This window comes from Chanodichthys erythropterus, chromosome 15, assembly GCF_024489055.1.
Source record: "Chanodichthys erythropterus isolate Z2021 chromosome 15, ASM2448905v1, whole genome shotgun sequence".
In the NCBI taxonomy this organism is placed as follows: Eukaryota; Metazoa; Chordata; class Actinopteri; order Cypriniformes; family Xenocyprididae; genus Chanodichthys; species Chanodichthys erythropterus.
The window spans coordinates 19,581,657-19,608,724 of NC_090235.1; the positions used below are offsets into that span (position 1 = coordinate 19,581,657).

Sequence of the window (27,068 nt, forward strand, 5' to 3'; positions counted from 1 at the left end):
AATTAACCTAGAAATACAACTACAGATTGATCCTTTAACAACAATCCCATTTACACTGACAGTGACTGAAATTATTTAATTTTCAATGAGAGTTGGTGACGCGATTAAAGGGGACATATGAAAATCTGACTTTTTCCGTGTTTAACTGCTATAATCGGGTTCCCGGCATCTACCAACCCAAAAAAACGTGAAAAAGGACATCGCAGTAACTTTGTTGTGGCAAGCCTTTCTCTGCAAGCATGTGAACAAACGAGGCGCTCAGATTTCACTCCTCTTGTGGCGTTGGAAGGGGATCTTATAATATTACCGCTCCTTAATCTGCTCATTTCCACCCACAGCACCACCATTTGGTTTTCGCAAGCAAAAATAGTATACCAGTTATAATGCCATGGCAAAGGTTCGAGCAAAGCATGCTAACTGTTCTGTCGTTGGCTGCACAGACGAGCACAGAACACTATTTAGTCTCATTAGCTTGGATACCCTGCAAGTTGACCCTGGCGATTTGTTAAAAAAAAAAATGGAGCATTTCTGTCTGAGCGATATTTTTGGAAAAAATATTAGACCATTCACAGCATTTGATAGCAATCATAAACGTTAGCATGGTGTGTATGGCTCTGTTTGGAAAACACCCAGCCCTAACACCGACTGTTACGTAACAGTCGGGATCATTAATATGTATGCCCCCAATATTTGCATATGCCAGCTCATGTTCAAGGCATTAGACAAGGAAAGGCAGTATTAACGTCTGGATCTGTGCACAGCTGAATCATCAGACTAGGTAAGCAAGCAAGGACAATAGCGAAAAATGACAGATGGAGCAATAATAACTGACATGATCCATGATATCATGATATTTTTAGTGATATTTGTAAACTGTCTTTCTAAATGTTTCGTTAGCATGTTGCTAATGTACTGTTAAAGTTAAAGTTACTATCGTTTATTACTATATTCACAGAGACAAGAGCCGTTGCTATTTTCATTTTTAAACACTTTTCTAGTTGTGTATAATTCATAAACAACTTCATTCTTTATAAATCTCTCCAACAGTGTAGCACTAGCAACTGAAGCTGTTAAAGCTCCGCCCTCTTTTGGAAAGTGGGCCGAGAGCAGCAGCTCATTTGCATTTAAAGTGACACACAAAAAAAATGGTTATAAAAAATAATAAATGATTAGCGGGGTTTTTTGAGCTGAAACTTCACAGACACATTCTGGAGACACCAGAGACAAGTGAAAAGGGGCATTATAGGTCTCCTTTAAATCGCTTTCTGTGTAAATGCTGATTCATAAATATTTTTTATAGATTGGGATCGGTATGATTTAAAAAAAAAAAAAAAGTTTTTCTCAAAGAAGTCTCTTATGCTCACTAAGACTGTATTTATTTAAATCAAATATACAGTAATTTATTCCTGTGATCAAAGCTGAATTTTCAGCATCATTACTCTAGTCTTCAGTGTCACATGATCCTTCAGAAATCATTCTAATATGCTGATTTGCTGCTGAAGAAAGATTTGTTATTATTGTTATAATTATTATTATCAATGTTGGAAACAGATGTACTGTTTAATATTTTTCTGGAAACTGTGGTACATATTTTCAGAATTTTTGGATGAACAGACTTTAAAAGAACAGAATTTGTTTAGTGGAACCATGAGATTGATCAGCCCATTTTCTAGACTTCCCTTTTCAGATCTCTAAAAGATCTTTTTCCCATTCTTCCATCTCAACCTCCAAATCTAATGCTTATCTCTGTGAGTGGTCCATTCGCTCAGCAGGAGCTTGAATTCAGCTGTTCATGTTTAGAAGCCTAACATTAGCGCGGACTGCCTCCCTCCCTCACACACAAAGGACAGAAACCGAGAGTGAGTCCAACTCACTTTACTTTTTCACACACATTCCGAGCATTACATACATACACAGACACAGATTCATACCTGGGGGTTTTGGTCTCCTGTTAGCGAACAGAGATGTGGAACGAATTTACTCAAACTCAAGGGCTGAGCGCCGTAACTAAGAGAAAGAGAGAAACAAAGAAATACTGAGCGCGAGTCAGTTTAGACTAAACAGTTCACAACAAGTTCAAATTCTACATGCATGTATTGTACACTGACAAAAAAAAATGAGTGTAGGATTTACTTTGAAACAATTTTCATTTAGAAATCGCTAGTAAATTTCACAATTACTTAGAAACGGCAAGTAAGACATTGAATTAAAAGCGAAATTTTGAAGTAGAAGAACTGAAATAAAACGTCCTCCAATAATCTTTGTTTTATTTATAACTTTGAAAAATCATTTTATACAGTGTATACATACACAGTTGTATTCATTTTGCATTTTCCTTCTGTGGAACACAAAAGAAGATATTTTGAAGAATGCTGTCAATGAGACACCATTGACTTTCATTGTATGGACAAAACATTTCTCAAAATAAGTCCAAAAGGACATAAGGGTGAGTAAATTATGACAGAATTTTAATTTCATGGTGAACTGTCCCTTTAATGTAATACAAAACCAAAACAGCAGCAATGTCAAACTTGCTTGTAATTAAAGCAATCTTTATGGTACATAACATCTTATTATTATAATAACAGTGTAGCATAAGGCTGAGTGTATACAGCGTGAATTATGTGACAGCTCTTTTGTCAACAATGAGGAGTAAAGTTACTGAGAAACTAGTTTTGTTTGTGTATGAGCGTTTATGTAGCGCTTCAGTGAGAATTGTCTGTTAATCTGACCTTCTTGGAATCGATACAGGCAGGTAAGCGGATTACCTCATGGGGCCGAGTTTGTTTACAGTGTGAGACAGACAAGGAGCTTGTATGGTGTGAACGTCTGTAGATTACATTTAAATATCCGTGAATTTAGATGTCAATTCTGCGATGCTGAACTAATATATTTCAGTCCTATTTGTGATGAACCAAGGGGATATGATCGCATCAAAATATTGTGAAATGGAAGAACGGCGCCACCTGTTGGACAAGATTGCCAGTACAAATGTGGAAGTGTTTGCGAAGGGAGAACGTATGGGATTGTATGAAGGACTTACGCATTTAGTGTGGCAACCAAGCACAAGCAGACTCCCTCTCGACTGCGGAAGTTTTTGTGTTTGAAGCCAGGAATCAGCCTCTCCCAAACGTTCTACACAAAGACAAGGGAAAAGAATCAGTGTAACTGATTTGTTACATATCCATTACTGCGAAAGCAGGAGAGAGAGTGAGATGATGTGCTCTAAGGAAATGATGAATCACTGGCAGTAGTAACTAGCAAACATGATCCAATGTGGTTTTATTCACCCAGCAGCTAAAACTAGACAGATTTATGATTATTTTTTATTTGTCAGTATGAATGGGTGTAATAGTGATGATCATTTCCGCCGTATGGTTCTCACCATGGGTGTTGTCGTCTGCTCCATCAGCTTCAAAATGAGCCCTTGTGCCTGTTCTCGAACCTGATCCTTTGCATCACCCAGACGGTCAACTAACGCAGGCATCACTGAGGAAAAAAGTGAAAGAGAGATTTAAAAGATTATGTGATGATGTAGGGCTGCACAAGCTGGGAAAAAAAATATTTTTTCTGATAAAAACTGTGATTGACATTTAAAATAAAATGTTTGTGTGTGAGAAAATATTATTATTTTTTTTAATGAAAGCTCCAGGTTGGCTATGCTTGTTTGTAGAGCTGCATAACTTGGCCAAAATGTTGTTATTATATATCAGTATTACTATAATAATAATAATCATTATTATAATAAAGGCATAAGAAATATTAATATTGTAATGTTTCATTGTAAAGTAAAATATTAAGTATTTAAGAAAATAATAATAATAATAAATTATTATTATATTTTACTTTACAGTACAAATGTAAAATTACAACACATTTATGGCTGTCTTAAAGGTGCCCTAGATTGTTTTTTTTACAAGATGTAATATAAGTCCTAGGTGTCCCCTGAATGTGTCTGTGAAGTTTCAGCTCAAAATACCCCATAGATTTTTTTAAATAATTTTTTTTAGCTGCCTATTTTGGGGCATCATTAACTATGCACTTATTTTTTCAGCACGGCCCCTTTAAGAGATGCGTTCCCTCTGCCCCACGAACTGTCGACTATATTACAGCGCATTTACAAAGTTCACACAGCTAATATAACCCTCAAATGGATCTTTACAAGATGTTCGTCATGCATGCTGTATGCATGCTTCGAATTATGTGAGTAAAGTATTTATTTAGATGGTTACGTTTGATTTTGTGTGAGTTTGAGGCTATGCTCTGTGGCTAAAGCTAACATTACACACTGTTGGAGAGATTTATAAAGAATGAAGTTGTGTTTATGAATTATACAGACTGCATGTGTTTAAAAATGAAAATAGCAACAACTCTCGTCTCCGTGAATACAGTAAGAAACGATGGTAACTTTAACCACATTTAACAGGAAATTAGCAACATGCTAATGAAACATCTAGAAAGACAATTTACAAATATCACTAAAAACATCATGGATCATGTCAGTTATTATTGCTCCATCTGCCATTTTTCGCTGTTCTTGCTTGCTTACCTTGTCTGTGCACAGATCCAGCCATTAATACTGCCTTTCCTTGTCTAATCCTTGAACATGGGCTGGCATATATGCAAATATTGGGGTCATACATATTAATGATCCCAACTGTTACGTAACAGTCGGTGTTATGTTGAGATCCGAGTGTTTTCCGGAGGTCTTTTAAACAAATGAGATTTACATAAGAAGGAGGAAACAATGGGGTTTGAGACTCACTGCATGTCATTTCCATGTACTGAACTTGTTATTCAACTATGCCGAGGTAAATTCAAATTCTGATTCTAGGGCACCTTTAATTCTTCATTTTCAAACGTTAAACCGTCAAGCTTTTATTTTGGTGGAAACCTCAGGGAGACCTTAAAGGGTTATTCACCCAAAAATGAAACTAATCACTCATTAATCACTCACCCCATGTCCTTCCGCACCTGTAAGACCTTCGTTCATATTTGGAAAAGATATTTGATGAAATCCAAGGTCCCCCCCCCCATAGAAAGCAACGTAATTACTGTCATTCAAGGCCCAAAAAGGTACTAAAGACACTGTTAAAACAGTCGACGTGACTGCAGTGGTTCAACCTTAATGTTATGAAGCGACGAGAATACTTTGTGCACAAAAGCAAAATTCCACTCATTATTGGCCAGCTCCTGTGTAAGCATCACATGCATGCATCATGCTGCTCACGTGATCAGCTTTGGCCAATATAGAGCCGGCGTTCGAACGTAAACACAGAAGCGCTGCACTGCGTTCACTATGTCAACTGTGTGTGATGACAGTTCAGTTTTTGTTTTGTTTTTGCGCACAAAAAGTATTCTCGTCACTTCATACATTAAGGTTGAACCACTGTATTTACATGGACTATTTTAATGATGACTTTAATACCTTTCTGGACCTCAAAGGGTGCAATGACATTGCTGCTTATTAGGGGTGGGAATCGGAGGGTACTTCATGAAACGATCGCGATAAATGGCTCACGATAATATCGCGAGTCAGCGATTCTGCGATAATCAATATAGCGCTAGATAATCCTATAATGATACATCGCGATATCGGTCTTAATACGAAAACAAAATGCAAGTGAAAAGGTTAAGTGCAGGGTAACGGATAAATCCGATCTTCAGTACCTGCGACATATGTAGATCTAATAGAGTTCACGTCACTGAAAGCAAGAAATGTGAGGTGCATTTTATTGACCATCAGTTAATTTCAAAATCACAGACCGCAATAGGAGAGAGCAGCAACAGCACTGGTATAAGGTCTCATTACTTTTAATGAAGATAATTGTGTGTTAGGCGTCTGCGACTTACTTTCACTTTCATATGCGGCAGTTTGCGCGTCAGCTTGCTGAAGAGATCTGCGGCGATGCGTGATGCAGTAGCGTTGTCATATCTGACTCTCACATGTTTCAGTTTTAGTATTTTTGGGAGAAGTAAAATTTACATATGTAGTTTCAACAACCAGATGCATTTAGATTGATGCATAGACAGTTTTGACTGGAATGCGTCCCAGACCATCTCCTGAAGTAGTTTGAGCGATCAGATTTAAATCTCAGATGTGTTTCGGAGGGCATTTAGACCTGGTCTTTTCACAATCGGATAGCTATCCGATCAGAGAAAATGCATGAAGTGACCAGGTGCAAACAGACCCTTTGACGTTCTTCACCGAGCGCTTACACAGATATACACGATATAAAATATCGATATTTGGCGCAGCGATACGATTCTAGTATCGCACAGAGAAGGACGACGATATAATCGCCATATCGATATTTTGTCCCACCCCTACTGCCTATGTGTGATTCAGAAACCCTCAGATTTCATCAAAAATACCTTAATTTGTTTTCCAAAGATGAATGAAGGTCTTACAGGTTTGGGACAACACAAGGGTCAGTAATTAATGACAGAAAATTACATTTTTGGGTGAACTAGCTGTTAGACCTACCTGAAAAGCACTGTTTATTTCATTTGTATCTTTGTTCAACTGTATTTATTTGTGCTACTGCTTGTAATTTGAGCAGTTCTTATTTATTGTTTCAGGCCCTGGGTTGGACTATCTGTTTGGAAGACCAATGACAGACAATTCCTTTTATCAATTCTAGTGGCTCAGAAATGACCCTTTAACTTCCAACATTTTTTGTATGCCAGGCAGACTCAAACAGACTCTTTGTGTGAAGTCATCTCATTCCTTTCTCTCTATTCCGTTTGTTCCATGTTTTCAGATGAATGAGGTATGATGAGCGAGGGGGGTCATCTGTTACAATCATAACAACCCATCTCCGTGGTAACAGGAGAAGGCGGGGCTCAAACAGCTGAGAGACAAGCACTGAGATTGTGTCATATACATGGCAAGTCCCCCGGCATTCCCCTTTCTGCTGATTATGTAATGGAAAAGATCTTTAGCTAATGCTGCCTTACTGATGTTGTGAATTTAGTGCAACAAGCACCGCTTACCTGTGCCAATATAACCTCTGAAGCGATCAGTCAGCCGATCCACGAATGCGCTGACAATATCGATCCCCAGCAATGCAACCTGACACCAAACAAGAAAGAGACAAATCAGCTGAAAACATCAAACCACACTTTTCCTCTCACGATAGCAAACTGTAGGACAGCATTTTTAAACACATGACTCTGCTAATTCAGTATCTGACACAGAGCTTTGCGTCTTTAAGAATGACTATTGTTATTGCATGTGAGTGGGTGAATGAAAATAAGAGATTGTGAGACGGGACTATATTTAAGGATTGTGGTGGGATCGCTGCAGTGTGTTTCTTGGCAGTGCAGGATGGAAGTTCACATTCCAGAGAAACAATCAAATATTCACTACATCCCAGAAGCTCCAGTTATGACCTATTTTAGGCAAAGCAGCCAGAAAGAGTCCGGAGTAAAGACAACAGTGTGTGTGTGTGTGTGTGTTTGTGTGTGCACGCACCTGAAAGGCAAAACTGGAGAACACCTGGTAATTTAGTTTTGGAAATCATTTAAATGTTTCAATTGGACAGCATTTATCTACACGATTCAGCAATGGGTTCAGCCACACTTTAAAGGACTTATCCCCATGTCATCCAAGATGTTTATGTCTTTCTTTCTTCAGCTGAAAAGAAATTAAGGTTTTTGAGGAAAACATTCCAGGATTTTTCTCCGTATAATGGACTTCAACGGGTTGAAGGTCCAAATGTCAGTTTCAGTGCAGCTTCAAAACGCTCTACATGATCCCAGACGAGGAATAAGAGTCTCCTCCAACTTCAAAATCATCAGACATCATTTTTTTACCCTTTTTTTTTTGTTTTTTTGTAAAGGCTGTTTGACTTAGTCTTTGCATGATTGCTTTGTAAACAATTGCTCTGTACTTCCGCCTACATCACACGTGACCTTTCCAAGTAATGCGTGGAGCATCACAGAGCAGTGCAAGATGAGCTTTTGTGGTTAAAAAGTATATAATTTTTATTTTTTTTTTTAGAAAATGACTGATCGATTTGCTAGTTAAGACCTTCAACCCGTTGAACCCCCGGAAATCCTGGAACGTTTTCCTCAAAAACCTTAATTTCTTTTCGACTGAAGAAAGAAAGATCTTGGATGACATGGGGGTGATTAAATTATCAGGAAATTTTAATTCTGAAGTGAACTAATCCTTAAAGGATTAACCTCATTTCTTCAAGTTAATTCAATCAGAAAGCATTTCTGGTTTCTTCCTTGTGCGACTTATGGAGAAAAAAATTTGTGTGTAAATCATGTCCATTCTTAGATCATTTCTCTTTTTCAGCACTTCCTTTTTTATAAGCACTGCTTCTCTTGTCTGAAGAGTCAAACTGTTCTCTTTCTCTCCCTCTAAATATAATAATAATAATAAGTATTATTATTTGACAGCTGTAATATTAATTATGGTTCAAAAGTTTGGGGACGTATTTTTTCATTTTAAATGAGTCTCTCGTGTTCAACAAGACAGCATTTATTTTATTTAAAATTCAATAAAAACATTAATATTGTGATATATTAACCTGTTTTCTATTTTAATATATTTTAAAGTGTAATTAATTCCTGTGTCGAAAAGCTGAATTTTCAGCATCATTACTCCAGTCTGATTTGCTGCTCAAGAAACATTTCTTATTATAATCATGTTGAAAATAGTTGTGCTGCTTAATATTTTTTCAGGACGCTTTTATTAATAAAAAAATTCAAAAGAACAGCATTTATTTGAAAAATAAACATTATTTATAAATGTCTTTACGGTCACTTTTGATCAATTGAATGCATCCTTGCTAAAAAAAAATATATATTATATATATATATATATATATATATATATATATAAATAAAAAATATATTATATATATATTTATTTATTTATTTCCCCTTCAAATAACATAAAAAATTAAAAAAATCTGACCCCAAACTTTTTAATGGTACTATATATTAAATAGTAAAATAAAAATTATTTATATTAAAATTATTTACAAAAAAAAATTAAAAAATATTAGTGGAGAGATGAAAACGGTCTACCAGATCTTCAACCAATGGGCCAAAGAACCCGACACCCTGCATTTATCAAACCACATATATTTGTAGAAGTCTACAGCTGTGTCTTCAATCTATGAATCACCCCCATCATTTCTAAAATCCAACCTCAATGAGTCTGATGTCATAGCCATCCATTAACATCCGTCCCTGAAGATCTCAACTATCAGCTAGATGAACATCTAATGCTGCTTTTAAAACATCCTTACTCAATCATGTTTCGATCCATGCAAACAGTGACTCTGAAACGGGAAGTGAAGCATAAGTCACCATTTTTGAAAATCAGCAGCAGTATGAGCCAGCATAAAAGCCCCTGCTTGCATTTCCAGGGCATATAAACGTGACAATATCACAAAAAAAGCATATGTAAAAGGATTAATCATATGCTTTGCAATGACATGTGCCTTTACAGCATCAGTGTAACAGAACAATACCCAAGCCACCCTCCCCCATCCTCACAACACCCCCACCAGCAAATCCACTCTCTTATAGACACAAATGAATATGTATAATGTATGCACATTGATATTAATGTATCATATGAGCACTTTTACCTTAAAAATGAAGCCTCTCACAATTTTTCTGACAGAATGAATGCACAACAAGCCTAATGCATTTGGAGATGTGCATGCAAATAATAGATTATATTAAAATAAACTGCTGGGTTTGTCACACCAGAACAATGCAGGCATCCTTCATAACAACATACGTGCCATGTGGCCTTAAAACACACCTTCCATGACACTTAATTTAAATATGCACCCCCCAAAGCAAGTCACAAGCCATGTACCTTGTAATTGCTGGAATTGACCCATCCGGTCAGCTCATCTATGGTTTTATCCAGGCGGGGTTTGTCCTGGTCAACGTCCCAGGACCTCTGCGGGTCGCTCAGGTAGTCGATGAGATCCGGGCCGACCTGCAGCCGCCGGGTCACGTCCTTCTGCAAAACCTGCTGGTAAAAATAGTCCATGTTGTCATTTTCCTCCATCGGGACGCTTTGTGGTCAGTCCTCAGGTTGCGGCGAAACAATAACAACGGCAGAATGACGGTCAAGAGTCGCGTAAACAACGCGAGACACTGAAATGTGTACAAAGAGGAAGTCCAATACTGCGTTTAAAGACACTCTGAGGTCTGTTGTTAGTGCATTAGCAGTGCAGTAACGGAAAATAAACAACTTCAACAAAAAGTTTCCCAGAAACGAAATGGTTGTTCCCCCGAAAAAGTGTGTTTTCACTCAATAATAAAGTGTGGGCGACCACAGGCGCGAGGAAATGTAAAAGAAACACGCGTATAAAAACAGTGGAAATGTATCCGACCGAGTGCAGGTAGTCTAGGCTAACAATGTTAGCTTTAACCCTTAAGGTCGAGGATCCTGGGGCCTGCCGCCGGGGCTCTCTTCCCTCCTGGCCACCATTTCAGAAAAGCCCGCTTCAAGCCGCTCGCGGAGATGAGTGGATAAGCTGCCGGGGCGCGCGCCGCTCTCACAGCTCTCTTGTTTGCACTTAATCCAAAAATAATCCGCAGTTTGACAGCTGCCTTCTGAGCTCAGGATTCTCGCTTCGACCACGGCTGCTGGACCGCCGGTAGCCGCAATACCGGAGTGTTGAATGGCAAACGAAGCCGAGGAAGAGTGATTGGGCCGAGGCCTTGAGGTCCTTCAACGCCGCACAGATGTCCAGCATGATGCCTGAATGAAAAGATGCCCATTCTGTACCTGTGCAGTGTACACAATTCATTATGCATTAGTGCAGTATGATAGGATAGAAAAAAAGTACGTTTATTACATAGTATCAGGAGAAACACCATACATCTTTATTATTATTATTATATTTATATTTATTATTATTATAATTTATTATTATTGGTTGTTGTTGTTGTTGTTGTTTATGTATCCTCCCTAATTCCACGAAAGTACATTTCTGGTTGTGATTCTAGTTATTCCGGTGTGTTGACATTTTTCCTTAAGGACTGAATACATTGTTGAAGATTTTAATATATTATTAAACTATTATTATTTCTTAATTATAATATACCTCGTATTATTATTATATCTCATAAACGCACACAGACACTTTGAGTTTCAAATAACCATTTTGTGCATTTATCAGCACCAAGCAGATCATACTTGCTTTTGAATATTTGTACACGCTTGTATACATACAAATTGTGTTTTCAAGATGCTCTTGTTCTTTGTCTTCATCTCCCCCTGGTGGTATTTGAATGTATTTCAAACTAAAATATGTGCTTGTAAATATTTATGTGCATGTATGTAGTACATGCATATCTGTAAATGTATGTGTGTGTGTGTGTGTGTGTATATATTTAAACACACACACATGCATACTATACAAGTATGTACAAATTATATATATATATATATATATGAAGACTGAAGACTTCAGATGCAAAAGTGCCATCTGAAATTTTCTTCTAAAATTAGTTTCTAGAATTTCTAGAATTTTTATCAAGCTCGTATGTTTACGTTCAGTAATTTCACTTTAATGGCAATTAATATGTCCTTTTCATTGTCATTAAGGTGAAATAACTGAACATAAACATGCAAGCTTGATAAAAATGCTAATTTTAGAAGAAAATTTCAGATGGCACTTAGAGGCTTTTGCATCTGAAGTCTTGATATATATATATATATATATATATATATATATATATATACACACACACATATATATTTTTATTTATTTAAATATATACTTTTATACTTTAATGCATATTAAAAATTACCCTCTATATAGAGTACAGCATTCTAAAATAAATTTGGTGGTGATGCATACCACATGCATACATTTGTAGAGCCTATGCTATAATGCAAAACCATCATTAATTTTTAATGAAATAAATGTTTTGGTTATTTGGTTATTTTAGTATAGCTTACATGTATATGTTCCATTTTAATAGATAGTTTTTGCTTTTTTTTAAATCAAGTTTTATTATAAAATATCAAAAAGTTCAAATGTAGCTAATATCTTGTAACTCTTTTATCAAAAGTGGCTTTCCGACTTTCAGTAGCTTGGTAAGCTATGATTTATCAAAAATAAAAACATATATCGGACATCTAAATTACATTACCATGTTTAGTTTCAGGCCATTATTAAGTGTTTTTAAGTGCCATTTACATTTACATGTATGCATTTAGCACACTTTTACCCAAAGCGAATTACAAAAGAGGTACAAAGCATTCATGAAAGAGCCAACATTAATTGTAGTACACAATGCCAGGTTTATTAGACAACTAGACTGTATGTGTGTGTGTGTGTGTGTGGTGGTGAAGTGCCTGCGGAAGAGGTGCGTCTTCAGCTGCTTCTTAAAAGATGTGACGTTCTCAGCAGTCCGGGTGGAGGTTGACAGCTCATTCCACCAGAGAGGAACAGAGAGTGAAGGTTTTGGAAAGTGACTTTTTGCCTCGAGGTAACAACAAAACGTTGCTCATTCAGTGACCTAAGCTGGTGGGAGGGAGCGTACATCTGTGGTAATGGCTTGAGGTAGTGAGGAATAAATCATGTATTATTATAAGCACAGGTCAATAAACAAATGATTCACATCAACAATGAATGGAGTATAAAGTAACCAATCCGGAATGTGACACACTGCTCAGATCTTTTATTTAAAGAAATGTCACATTAACAACCAGAACACAAGGACATTCAGGTAACTTGTTTCATCTTTGTCAAAAAAATATGGGAGAGAAGGAGGGGAACCGATTAGCTGTTACAGAACAATTCTAAACAAACTTCACTTTCGCTGACAGGTTTAGCATTGCCTTCTAAAGTGGTCGAGATAAAGAATACTGGAATCACTGGTGTATGCACTGACAGGAAATGATGACACTTCATCATCATCATCATCATCATCATATCCAGTGGAACTAAATAGGAGGAATACAAGAGAAAAAAAGTGATGAACTACACCGCAGCCCTGAGTCAAGCATTTCTGTGGCTGTAACCCACCCGTCCCTCCAGTTGCAAAATCAAAGGCACTCACACCGACAAAAAACTCTTCCATCGATTACATGATCAACTCAGCCGCTGTTTTCATCAGCAAGACTCAACATGTTTTTAAATATGCAATGTTATGCATCAAACCCACTGTTGAACATCAGTTTTATGCATGAGACAGTTCACCCAAAAATAACATTTTTGTCATCATTCAGGTACGACTTTCCTCGTATGACTTTCAGGCAGAATGAAATGAGAATTTTCATGCAACTTGATCCATACAATGAAAATGAATGCTGACTGAGATTAAGACATAAAAAAGTCAGGTTTTGGAGCAAAATGAGGGTGAGCAGATAACAATAAATTACATTTTTGGCTGAACTGTCCCTTTAAATCACGAATGCATGGGTTAAGTTTGATTTATTTGCCTTGACATATTCCTACTGTCGATTTATGCATCATATTATGCTCAGATCTGATCTAGTTCACACACAAAATTGACAAATTCTGTCATCATTTACTCATCCTCATGTTGTTTCAAACATGTGAACTACAACAGAAGATATTTTGAAGAACAAGGTCCAAACAACATTGGATGGACACAGAGACATTTTTCAAAATAACTTCTTTTGTGTTCCACATAAAAAAAAGAAAGTCGTACAGGTTTGGAACAACATGTGGGTGAGTAAATGATAACAGAATGTTCATTTTGGGTGGACGATCCCTTTAATTACATGTAATTGGCAGTGAATATACAGAAAGGATGAGGAAATGCCTGAATAAGGAGTGTTCTGAATCCTGTCACAAACCACAGTTGTATACGCCTGGGCTTTCAATATTGCACTGAAACATTGTGAAACTCAAATATTCCTGATGTACCACCCTTAGCACATGTATATTGCCTAAATTTGAACATTCACATCAATCATGACGTACTGTAACTCCAAAATCGATTTTATCTCGCATGCACAATCTCAGTCCTTCTCTTCCCCTCGCTCGCTCACATGATTTTAACTGCGATTTTTTTTTTTTTTTTGTCCTCTCCAAATTAGGGTGAGCACAAACAGAAAATAAAGAACATTTTACTCCAGTTTTAATATGGGTTGATTTGTTGTAGTGTTATATTTCGTTTTCTATATTTAAACATTCTCACACACACACGCGCGCGCGCGCAAAACCAGACAGAAACGCTCAAAGCTTCCTGCTCTCAGGTTCGAGAAAGTCACATGATCGATCGGCGGGAGGAGTATCCTACAAAACTCCAGACTTGCATCCTGCTGCTTCTGTTTTGTTCTCATCGTAATAGAACGCATTCCTATTGGTTGATGAAAAGGAGCAGGACGTAAACACTGTGTAGTCGTCGAAACGGCATCAAAATGCCTCCAACAAAGTTCCTTCTATATTCAGTAGTTCCGTAATGCTTTAAGTACTTTGTTTTCTATATATCCAAATATGAAATATTTTACATGGTAGCTCCTTGATTTTTCTTGTACATCCAAGTAGGTGGTATTGTATGTACGTAGTATTTGTCACGTTGCATTGTATTTATTTTGCGTTACATGTTCATGTCCATTCTGCTGCCAGGCAACCGCTCAGTGAACAAGCCATGCCTCCCGTAGCCACAACCCTACACAGCGCCTCGTAGTGGTGTGGAGCAGGGGCAGGGCGGAGTTTAGAGGTTGACTGACAGCTTGACTTTCTATGGCATCTCTCAGAGACCCCTCCTTCTGTCAGAGTATGACGCAGCAGCGGCAGAGACGCTGGCCTCCTCCGTGGACCGACGGAGGGGGTGTGACCGGGGCAAAGTAAGCGTGGACTTTGATCTCAGGAAGGTGAGCCTACAGGAGAAACAACAGCAGAATGAGACACAATGCAGTATATATTTTTTTTTTTTTTTACTTTTATAACTTTTATTTTTGACAAAATTTTAACATATATATAATTATTATATATAAAAATATTTTATATATAAATATATTTTGTTAGATATATACATGCATGTGTGTGTATTTATATATACATCATAAAAATACACTGTGCAAAGCTCATTAATATGCAAAACGGATTTTTCAGTTTTATTTCTACTTTTTGATACAATAAAAATAAATAAGACTGTTAAAATAAAGCACATGAATTACAGATTTATTAATAGTATTATTATAACAATATATATGGTATATATATTTACATTATATATATATATATAAAAAATACTTAATTTAATAATAATTATATATTATTTATGAAAACAATTTAAGTTTAAAATGCATATTTTTCAAATAAGAATGCATGGTTGTGACAAACAATGTTGAAAAATTATATTATATTAAAGTAATTCATGATTGAGGGGACGGCTTTTATAGGTAGACCCTGTATTTAATAACCTCTAACTGATTTACAAAAAAAGTGCAAAAAATATCAGCAAAATCAATTTTCAGTCTATCCTCTAGTCTATAGTGAGAAGAATGCGTCCTGTATGAACGCCCCAAAACCTCTCCAGTATTTGACGCTGACCCGGACTACGAGTCGCCATGATTGCTGTTGACACAAATTTCTGGCCACTTTACCCCTAATGACATTGTAACCAAGGACAAATTAAATGAGGTCTATTTTATGTTTGTTAACAGATGTTATAGATTTAAAATTGAAAACAGAATTGTGTTTTCGTGATTGATCATTGCTCAGGTACTCCAGCCCATCCCTAGAATTTAATGCACTGTCTTGCTGGCACTGCAAACAGACACTGCACATTTGAATTTTGCAAATAAATCATTTTAGTCTATACATGGTTGTTACAGCTGAGACTATGTGTGGGAGTTGCGACTGTTTTTCCACAGACCCGGATTCGTTTGATGCCTGCGCGGGAGACCTGCTGGCAGTCATAGAGCTCAATGCGTTCCAGACGCTGGCAACTCTTGAGGTGCTCCAGTGTGATGTCTGTGATTAAGGGGCAGTTGTCCAACTCCACGACCTGCAGACGCTCCTGACCACACACACTGCTGCTCAGATGTCTGATTCCATCATCTGTTATCAACTCACAGTGTGACAGGCTCTAGAAAACACACACACACACACACACACACACACACACACACACAGAAGTGAGCAGGCAAAAACAAATGTATGTGCTCTACAATTCCTTTACAGAAAGCCATAAATAACAAGCATGGAAGCAATACTCCCACACATTCTCTCTCTTAAACACTTCTTGGCACTCACCAGCGCCTGCAGCCGAGGGCAGTGGATTGAGAGCTGAACCAGGGTGTTATCAGTCACCTGAATTGGACGTACAGACACAGAACATTAATTTTAGCATGCCAACTAACCAGGATAAACTGCTGCGTGGAAACAGACACAGCTCTAAAGCAGTAAAAAGAAAAACCTCAGGATTTCTTTAATACTGCACAAATTAAAGTATAATAAATCAAAACTGTCAATGACAAACCATATATTCTATTGCATATGTATCACATTTGAAGACAACATTTTATGTGTTTTTTAATATACACTATTTAGGGTCATTTTTTAAAAGAAATTAATACTTTTATTCAGCATGTATGCGTTAAACTGATCAAAAGTGAAAGATATTTATAATGTTAAAAAAGATTTATATCTGAAATACATTTAAACTGTCTATTCATCAAATAATACTGAACAAATACAACACAGTTTCCACAAAAATATGAAGCAGCACAACTGTTTTCAACATTGATTATAATCAGAAATGTTTCTTGAGCAGCAAATCATCCTATTAGAATGATTTCTGAAGGATCATGTGACACTGAAGACTGGAGTAATGATGCTGAAAATTCAACCTGGCCATCAAAGGAATAAAATTACATTTCAATAAATACTTAGGGAAAAAAAAACAGTTTTTAAACTGTAATAACTTATAAAGTTATTTATATTTATATATATATATATATATATATATATATATATATATATATATATATATATATATATAAAATATATAAATAAAATGTGAATTTATATATTAATTTATATAAATATATACATATATATATATATATATATACATATATATATATATATATATATATATATATATATATATATATATGTATATATTTATATAAATTAATATATAAATTCACATTTTATTTATATATTTTTATATATATATATATATATATATATATATATTAGTTTATATTAATATTACTAATAATTTGATTTTGTATATATATATATATATATATATATATATATATATATATATATATATATATATATATATAAAATAAAATGTGAATTTATATATTAATTTATATAAATTTTATTATATATATATATATATATATATATATATATATATATATATATATATAAAAATAAAATGTGAATTTATATATTAATTTATATTAATATTATTATATATATTTGATATATATATATATATATATATATATATATATATATATATATATATATATATATATATATATATATATATATTAGTTTATATTAATATTACTAATAATTTGATTTTGTATATATATATATAAATAAAATGTGAATTTATATAAACTTGTATATTTATATTAATTCATTACACACAGACTGATGTATATTAAATAAATAATACATTTGAAATATAAGTTTATGTGACCAGCACCTGTACATATATCTTTTCTGAATTATGGATTTAATATAAACTCACCAAAATACATTCCTCTAAATCCATCTTCTCCAATTCATGACAATTCTAAAACAGAAGGAATAGCTTGTTTAAGAATCCTGTCATATCAGCGAAGTCATCCAGCTCAAAGCATGCTCTCCGAATCCTGGGTTGTTTTGGGGTGTTTGTGTGATTACTCACTCTGGCAAGAACAGTAAAACCAGCATCAGTCACATGTGAGCAGCGAGCAGCCTCCAGGATCCTGAGGAAAACACAGGCAATGTGAGTGAATGACTCTGTGTGGGTGTGTGTGTATGTGCTTGTCTGCATACAGATGAAGAAAGCTTTACTTGAGCCATTGGCAGTTGAGGCCGAGGGCAGTCAGAGAAGCGTCTGTGATGTTGCTGCAACCAGACACACAAACCATCTGCAGTTTGTGACAACCCCGGCACAAACTCACAAAGCCATCATCTGTGATTTGCTGCAAGATGGATAAACCGTCTTAGTGTTCTGATGTGTATTGTGCGTTTGTTTGTTTTTAATATGCAATAATTAACTCCAGTATTGTAACAAGTCAAAGTCTTACTGTGCATGATTGCATGTTGATTGTCATGAGCTCAGGACAGTGCTTTTGAAGGTGCTTCAGTGCAGTATCATCAAGCTGAAATGACATATTTAAAGAAGATCTATTAGTTTAATAGGTGTTTGAATGGTAAAAATACACTTGCTCATTTTTTTATAATTTGCATAAATCAAAAGCAGTCTCTTCAAATGAGTCGATTCAGATTCACCCCTATGATAACCCGCCCACAGCCGGTGACAATCTGCTTCAGCATTATAACCGTAATTAAACTAAACTATACCTGTTCTATCTCCATGCAGCATGTATTCTCTGGCTCTGTAGGCATCTTACAACAGTTCCCATACGGGCACCTGTACAGCGATTTATAGATAACATGCTAATCGATGACTTACAGATCCACATCAACTCCATAAATTCATCAAGTAACCATCCAGAAACATCCTGTTGCATTCTTGTCACTTCTTCTTGAGTCTCCGGTTCGAACCTATAAGGCTGAACAACGCTACTGACAGTTTCTGACATTTTCAGTGCGTGAGATTGTCCTGTTTTGTTGTTGCCAGTATGCCGGAGCTTGAGCTCTTGAAGCTCCGCCCTCTTCTTGAAAGGGGGCCGGGAGCACCAGCTCATTTGCATTTAAAGGGACACACACAAAGTTTTTTTACTCACCCCAAAAAAGTGGCAATTTTAACATGCTATAAAAATGATCTGTGGGGTATTTTTAGCTGAAATTTCACAGACACATTCTGGGGACTTATATTACAATAGGTCCCCTTTAAAGTGACCATTAAATCAAAATTGACAATTCTTGTTTTTTTAATGGAATATCGCAGTATTTATTATGAATAGTTTATCCGTGCACATCTTTTTTTTATTCATGTGCTCTCATAATCTTTAACCGAAATAACCCCCCCACCCTTTGCAGACAGTGACATCTCTTCTGTTCTCCAATGATGCATTTAGTGGTGTGAGGGCGGGGCAAACTGTCACTCACATGAGATCGACCAATAGCAAATCACAACCATCCAATCAATTCCCGATTGCCAAAATCAAGCCCCGCCCTACATTTTTTTGTTCAAGAAGCATTTCACTTGGATATACATCACAATAGGGAATGAAACACTATCGCAGCTTTCGTTTCATGCCGTCTTCAACAATAATCATGAATGCTTTAGTGTTTTGTGTGAGTGTGTGTTTTTATATATGCGTGTACCTGTGTGCAACCTCTCAGAAACAAAGCTCTGAGACCTATGCAGCCACGGCTGAGAGCCTCGATGCCATCACTCGTGATCTGATCACACCAGGACAGGTTCAGATTCTCCAACATCCGACAGCCCTCACTAGTAGACAGAAAGAGCAAATACAGAGGGTATGAAGCAACCAAAATATTTAAAAATAACTCAAACACCACTGCACTATCCAAACCTAAAAACACAATCCAAAATGTACAATACCGTTCAAAAGTTTGGGGTCACTAAGATTAAAATTAACCTTTATTCAGCAAAGATGCATTCAATTGATCAAAAGTGACAGTAAAGACATTTATAATGTTACAAAAGATTTCAAATTGATGCCGTTCTTTCTAATATCTTTTTATTCATCAAAAGATCCTGAAAAAAATGTATCATGGTTTCCACAAAAATATGAAGCAGTATAACTGTTTTCAACATTGATAATTATAATAAGAAATGTTTTTGAGCAGCAAATCAGCATATTAAAATTATTTCTGAAGGATCATGTGACACTGAAGACTGGAGTAATGATGCTGAAAATTCAGCTTTACATCACAGAAATAAATTACATTTTAAAATATACAGAAATAGAAAACAGTTATCTTAAATTGTAATACTATTTCACAATATTACAGTTTTTACTGTATTTTTTAAAACAAATTAATGCAGCCTTGGTGAGCATAAGAGACTTCTTTCTAAAACATTACAAAAAAATCTTACTAACCCCAAACTTTTGAATGGTAGTGTAGAAATTTAAAAGATGATTAAACTTTTGAACAGCTAACCAATAGAATTAAAAAAAAAAAAAATAATAATAATAATAATTCAACAGAAAACACAATTAATTAAATTATTAAAATATTATAAATTTTCATTTTCAGGTGATAATAAACCCTGTTGTGAAGATCAATTTAAACCATCCAAAATTTCTTTTAAAATAATAACTATTTTATTTTCAAAATATGTTTTCTGTATTTCAAACTATACCATGTGCTGTAAAGGTGTGGGAATGTAAACACTAATTTTCTGAAATGTCTAACAATGAGTTAATAATTGTTCCTAAGCCACTGTTTAAATATTCACTCTCAGAATTTCCTGTTTCACCAGCTCATATACAGTATAATCTACCGCAGCTGTGGAAAAGATTCATTAAAGAAAGTTGACAGAGGTGACAGACTTTACAATCATTAACAAAGTCACCCTCTCGACACAATGAAATCCATTCAGAGCTTTAATTTAACACTTCCTGGTTTAGTTTTAAAGACTCTTTAATGTCAAGTGTTAGCTTTGAGGTCATCTATATGGCAGTGTATTCCTTAAAAATGAAAATTTTGCAGACAGAGGAGTTTAAAAAACATACAAGTGCCTTTCACTCATGGCAAAAGCAATCAAAAACCTGTTTTGCGCTCAAGTATTTATGGCTTAACGACCAAAACAAAACAAATCACCCAGCTTAAATTTTGACCCCCTAGCCCTGATAACTTCCCCCCACCTTAAGGCCTTAAGTGCATGATTGGTGATGGACACGCAGGAGGTCAGGTCAAGGTGACGGAGTTTGGAGCAGAACTTGCTAAGGCTGATGCAGGTGGAGTCCGTGATCTTGGTACAGCCGTTGAGGTTCAGATGTTCAATGTTGCGACAGTTCTGAGCAAAGGTCCTGTCAAATCAAATTAAACCTCTTATGTTAAACTGAAAAACTACACACTAAAAAAAAAAATCAAAACAACAGCAGCAACAAATGATCCTTAAATCATGTCCGAACCAGCCGCAATACGACAGGTTTCCAACGACAAGCCATTTGTCACAGTGAAAGCTAAACTGCTGCACAATCCAATCGGATATTCAGAAGATATGTGATATATAATGTACAATTGTATTAAAAGGGATGTAGGACCAATGAGATTTCACAGTGGGCGGGGTCAATGAGAAATAGAAACCACTAAAATTCCATTCAAAACCAAGCGTTCAACAAAATGCCCAATCGTGCTTCACAAATCACAGCCAGTGAGAACAAAAACTGATTTACTGAAAAAACTTAAAGGGTTAGTTTACCCAAAAATGAAAATTCTGTCATCGTTTACTCACCCTTATGTTGTTCCAAACCTGTATGAATTTCTTCTAAAAAGAAGATATTTTAAAGAATGTTGGTAACCAAACAGTTCCTACGATGTCAATAGTCAATGGCTACCATCAAATGTCTGGTTACACATATTCTTCAAAATATCTTCTTTTTACAACACAAGAAAGAAAGACATACAGGTTTGGAACATCTTGAGGGTGAGTAAGTGATGACAGAATTTTCCATTTATGGGTGAACTATCCCAAAAATGCCTTTATGTATAATGCATTATTCATAATGTACTTGGGAGTACATTATATCTGTTAACCAAAGTTAAAATGCATTATAATTTTTGCAGATTGGTTGTTTGCCATGTGTTTTAATGCATTGTACTTTCTAAAAGTGTAACAATAAATAGATAAGTATTATAATGTATTATAACTGTGGTTACAATTATTCATGAGATCATTCAATGCATTATAAGGTGCATTACAAGGCATAATTAATGCATTAAAAATACTTTTATAATGCATAATATATAAAGGCTTTAAGTAAAGTGTTACTGAAATAATTTTTATCACTTGCCACGTTGAGTTGCTTAAATGCACCCAAGTGCTGACTGAACAGGTTCATTAACTGCATGTACTGTGCAATCCTTAATTTAATTAACAAAAAAGTACTGTGGCTCACTTCATGGATGCATCACCAACACTGAGGCAACCCCGAAGACTGAGCTGCCTCAAAAAACCCCCACATCGCTTTGAGATGTTCTCCACCACACGTCCCTGAGAGAAAGACACGAGAGAGAGAGAGAGAGCTCAGGCACAGAGGATCAGGGATGACGTTACAGTCTATGGATTCAGTAGGAAAGCCTACTGACCCAGTGTTAATCCCACACACAGACAATTTACAGCACACAGCAACATATTACAGATGAAATACTGGGACATACAAAGCAAAAGCCAATAACACACAAGATTGTATCTGCAAACACAAACCAAAACATTTACTTTAGACATGCTTTTTCACCTCAATATCCGTCTGAAAGTTGAAGAGATCAATCTTCTGCCAGTTGCTTCCATCTAATGCGAGAACATTCCAAGCCTGTTCCTCCGCAGAGAAAAGGAGGAAACATTTTTAGCAAACTACCTTCATTCTTGACCGTTTTGTTTAATTTTAACTAAACAAGCAGTTGAACACACCTTAGATACTTGAGCACACCTGCACAATGTGACTACATCCAGGTAGGAGAAAATCCTGAAATAAAGAGAGATTTTTGATTACTTGTTAATTAATGTCTTTTTCCTCTCTAGCCACTTCCTGTAATGCTTTGGCAGAACGTGCAATACAGAAAATATGTAATGCAATCTGAATTTGAAAAAAAAAAAAAAAAAAAAAAAAAATTGAGAGAGAACAATCAATAGAATACATGGAAAGATAGAACAACAGAACAAAGCAATAGATAGATAGATAGATAAACAACAGACAGAATGATAGAACAATATATAGAATGACAGAGAAAGATAGAACGATAGATAGATGGAAAGATAGAATGACAGAATGATGATAGATAGAATGTTAAATAGAAGGATCGATGGATAGAAGGATAGATAGAATGATAGAACAGTAGAGATAGAAAGGTAGAATGATAAAAGATAGAATGATAGAATGATAGAACAATAGAGATTGATTGATGGATTGAACGATAGATAGAAGGATAGATAGAATGATAGATAGAACAATAGAGATAAAAAGATAGAATGATAGAATGATAGAAAGAACGATAGATAGATAGAGAGGATGGATATATAGAATGACAGATAGAATGATGGATAGATAGATAGATAGATAGATAGATAGATAGATAGATAGATAGATAGATAGATAGATAGATAGATAGATAGATAGATAGATAGATAGATAGATAGATAGATAGATAGAACGAGAGATAGAAAGATAGATAGAAAGATAGATAGATAGAACGAAAGAACGATAGCTAGAATGAAAGAACGATAGATAGATAAAAAGACAATTCTAGAATAATAGAATGATGGATAGATAGATGACAGAGAATAAAGAACGATAAGTAGAATAATACAATGATAGAAAGATAGATAGAATGAAAGAACGATAGAACAAAAGAATGACAGAACGATAGCTAGATAAATGAGACAGAACATAGATAGAACGACAGAATGATAGATAGAACAATAGAAAGAATGATAGATAGAACGATAGATAGAATGACAGAACGCTAGATAGATTAGATAGATAGATAGAACGATAGAAAGAATGATAGATAGAATGATAGACAGAATGACAGAACGCAAGATAGATAGATAGATACATAGAACAATCGATAGAATAGATAGAACGATAGATAGAACGATAGATAGAACGATAGCTAGATAGTTAGACTGACAGAACGATAGATAGAACGACAGAATGATAGAACAATAAATAGAATGACAGAACGATAGATAGAACGACAGAATGATAGATAGAACAATAAATAGAATGACAGAACGCTAGATAGATAGATAGATAGAACGATAGATAGAACGATAGAAAGAATGATAGATAGAACGATAGAAAGAACGATAGACAGAATGACAGAACGCTAGATAGATTAGATAGATAGATAGAACGATAGAAAGAATGATAGATAGAACGATAGAAAGAATGATAGATAGAACGCTAGATAGAATGACAGAACGCTAGATAGATTAGATAGATAGACAGAACGATAGAAAGAATGATAGATAGAATGATAGACAGAATGACAGAACGCAAGATAGATAGATAGATAGATAGAACAATCGATAGAATAGATAGAACGATAGATAGATAGAATGATAGATAGAACAACAGATAGATAGAACGATAGATAGAACGATAGAAAGAATGATAGATAGAACGATAGATAGAATGACAGAACGCTAGATAGATAGATAGATAGAACAATCGATAGAATAGATAGAACGATAGATAGATAGAATGATAGATAGAACGATAGATAGAACGATAGATAGATAGATAGAACGATAGATAGAACGATAGATAGAATGATAGATAGATAGATAGATAGATAGATAGATAGATAGATAGATAGATAGATAGATAGATAGATAGATAGAAAGAATGATAGATAGATAGAACGATAGAAAGAACGATAGAAAGAATGATAAATAGAACGATAGAAAGAACGATAGAATGACAGAACGCTAGATAGATAGATAGATAGATAGATACATAGAACGACAGATATAGATAGAATGATAGATAGAACAACAGATAGATAGAACGATAGATAGAACGATAGAAAGAATGATAGATAGAACGATAGATAGAACGATAGAAAGAATGATAAATAGAACGATAGATAGAATGACAGAACGCTAGATAGATAGATAGATAGATAGATAGATAGATAGATAGATAGATAGATAGATAGATAGATAGATACATAGAACAATCGATAGAATAGATAGAACGATAGATAGATAGAATGATAGATAAAACGACAGATAGAATGATAGATAGAACGAAAGCTAGACAGAACGTTAGAAAGAATGACAGAACGCTAGATAGATAGATACATAGAACAATCGATAGAATAGATAGAACGATAGATAGAACGATAGAAAGAATGATAGATAGATAGATAGATAGATAGATAAAACAATCGATTGAATAGATAGAACGATAGATAGAACGACAGATAGATAGAACGATAGAAAGAATGGTAGATAGAACGATAGATAGAACGATAGAAAGAACGATAGACCGATCGATAAAACAATAGATAGAACGATAGATAGAACAATAGATAGAACGATAGATAGAATGATAGACAGATAGACAGGCAGACAGATAGACAGATAGATAGAATGATAGACAGATAGATAGATTGATAGATTGATTGATTATTACAATGTAATGTGACATCCATCACAATAAAGTCATTCATCATGACCGGCTCACCTGAGCAGAAGCTCTTTGGGGAGTTTTTTGTTGATAAGGGCCTCATCACTATTTGAGAACACCTGGACAGAATGACATGAAGCAGACGGTTATATAAAGCTCATACAGCAGAGGTTATGCTCATACACAATCAATATGCTGAAAGCTGGTTCAGACACGCCTCGCCCTGGTGCAACTTAACGCTTACAGGACAAATAACACCAGCGAGTGTCTTAGATAACACTGCTGCTTTGTGAGATCTTCTCAAGCCCTCGCATTCAGGGCACGTAAGCAAACCAATCAGCTTGATCTAAACTCCAAGAACAGCAGCCAACTCTAACGTTAAACGGATTCATGCGCAACGCCCGTAGCTGACACGGTCAGCTGGTGCCGTTGTGTTAGAACGGGATTACCCTTGACGAACAAAAGCCTAAACACGGCACGTAAAAATAGAGCCCTGCTCGGTCCAAAACACACACAGTACCCTTGCAGACATACACGCGCGGGCACGCACGCAGTCAGTCACTCACGCGCGCGCGCGCCCACCAACACAAACATACGCTTAAACACACTGTCATCGCTCAGACAGCCTGCCACCGCCCGTTTTCGTTTCCTCAGGCAAACTATCACAGTTCAACGCTCACGTCCACGGCTCGCTCGATATGAGTTACCTCAAATCTGCTCTTGGTGATGCCGTTCATGTCTGTTGCAGTGTCAATAATAAAGACAGTCCTCGGCGAGCGCTGCGCACAGCGACGTTTGCGCGTTTTGTCAACGCTGGCGATCAAACTGTCGTGAGACAGACGCGCAGCTGTAACGTGTGGCCTGCTAGCCGTTCGTGTCTGCGCTGGTAACCGGAGAAATCCCGGGCTGGCCGCCGTCCGTGAACCATCACACAGCCAAAATAACAATAATAACATGGACGGAGCAGACTGCTGCTCTAACATCACTTCCGCCTCCCGAACTGCCTCTCTGACTACATTTCCGCTCGAGTGCAAATTCCTGCCTGAAGTGTGTGCTGCTTAATCTTTAAACGACGCTCATAAAATGCGAGAACTGTGTGGGAAATAAGCTTAAAGAATAATCGTTTTTATTTGCACTGGAGTTAAGACGCGCTCGTGCGCTCTAGGGGTTCAAAAGAGTGGCTGCCGTGACGTCACTTTTGCGGGAAAAACACGCGTGGTGGGTTTGTTTTGGTAATGATGTATGAGGTGGCGAAGTGTAGGGAATGGAGAATTGGCGTATTATTCATACAGATAGTTCTGGCATCGACAATATATTTTTTAATAAGACTCTATTGACAACATCAGATGTTAAACTGAAGCCAGTTACCTCAGATTGTTAAACATTAAATTCAGCCACAGCTTTTATAGTTGTTTGACATTTCAATAGTTTATAGACAGATTCCTGTCTGTGTTTACACAAGTTTGTCCATCTTCAGCAATGCTGTAGGTCAAAGATTATGATGACTGATGAAATATTTAAAGGGATAGTTCACCCAAAAATGAAAATTCTGTCATCATTTACTCACCCTCACCCTTCTTTCTTCTGATGGACACAAATAAGATATTTTGAAGAA

At 35.9% G+C, this 27,068-nt stretch overlaps 2 protein-coding genes across 37 annotated transcripts in view; both read right to left on the reverse strand.

Moving 5' to 3' along the window:
- Positions 1 to 10,728, reverse strand: part of clasp2 (cytoplasmic linker associated protein 2) — a 61,036-nt gene extending 50,308 nt beyond the window's left edge. For 34 of the 35 annotated variants that reach the window (XM_067411811.1, XM_067411806.1, XM_067411797.1 and 31 more), the window contains exons 1-5: positions 9,851 to 10,728; positions 6,997 to 7,075; positions 3,386 to 3,489; positions 3,044 to 3,135; positions 1,932 to 2,007 (exon numbers count right to left, since the gene is read on the reverse strand). In XM_067411811.1, coding sequence (XP_067267912.1) covers positions 1,932 to 2,007; positions 3,044 to 3,135; positions 3,386 to 3,489; positions 6,997 to 7,075; positions 9,851 to 10,048 — 549 coding nt within the window. In that variant the 5' untranslated portion in view covers positions 10,049 to 10,728. Of the gene's footprint in view, positions 1 to 1,931; positions 2,008 to 2,310; positions 2,339 to 3,043; positions 3,136 to 3,385; positions 3,490 to 6,996; positions 7,076 to 9,850 lie in introns of those variants that run through there. The other variant, XM_067411812.1, reaches the window with a different exon arrangement.
- Positions 10,729 to 12,363: 1,635 nt separating this feature from the next.
- fbxl2 (F-box and leucine-rich repeat protein 2) lies at positions 12,364 to 26,629 on the reverse strand. 2 transcript variants are annotated; one of them, XM_067411969.1, is made up of 14 exons: positions 26,161 to 26,627; positions 25,511 to 25,572; positions 22,729 to 22,783; positions 22,556 to 22,630; positions 22,217 to 22,311; positions 20,960 to 21,124; positions 19,449 to 19,575; positions 18,242 to 18,316; positions 18,006 to 18,136; positions 17,857 to 17,917; positions 17,698 to 17,742; positions 16,233 to 16,289; positions 15,853 to 16,065; positions 12,364 to 14,851 (listed from the first exon to the last, which is right to left on the reverse strand). In XM_067411969.1, exons 1-14 carry the CDS (start codon positions 26,434 to 26,436, stop codon positions 14,744 to 14,746), a joined length of 1,545 nt encoding a protein of 514 aa, XP_067268070.1. In that variant the 5' UTR covers positions 26,437 to 26,627; the 3' UTR covers positions 12,364 to 14,743. The 2 variants fall into 2 exon arrangements, with proteins under 2 accessions (XP_067268070.1, XP_067268071.1); XM_067411970.1 differs by lacking the exon at positions 20,960 to 21,124 and having other exon boundaries at positions 26,161 to 26,629.
- Between the last annotated feature and the right edge of the window lie 439 nt (positions 26,630 to 27,068).

Bases quoted from the DNA above. Each gene is read 5' to 3' on its own strand.
- fbxl2 (XM_067411969.1), bottom strand. From the start codon at position 26,436: ATGTTAGAGCAGCAGTCTGCTCCGTCCATGTTATTATTGTTATTTTGG. The intron at 22,631-22,728 runs GTGTGTTCAACT...GCGGAGGAACAG, and splicing joins GGTGTGCTCAAGTATCTAAG to GCTTGGAATGTTCTCGCATT. The intron at 17,743-17,856 runs GTGAGTAATCAC...CTTCTGTTTTAG, and splicing joins GTTTTACTGTTCTTGCCAGA to AATTGTCATGAATTGGAGAA.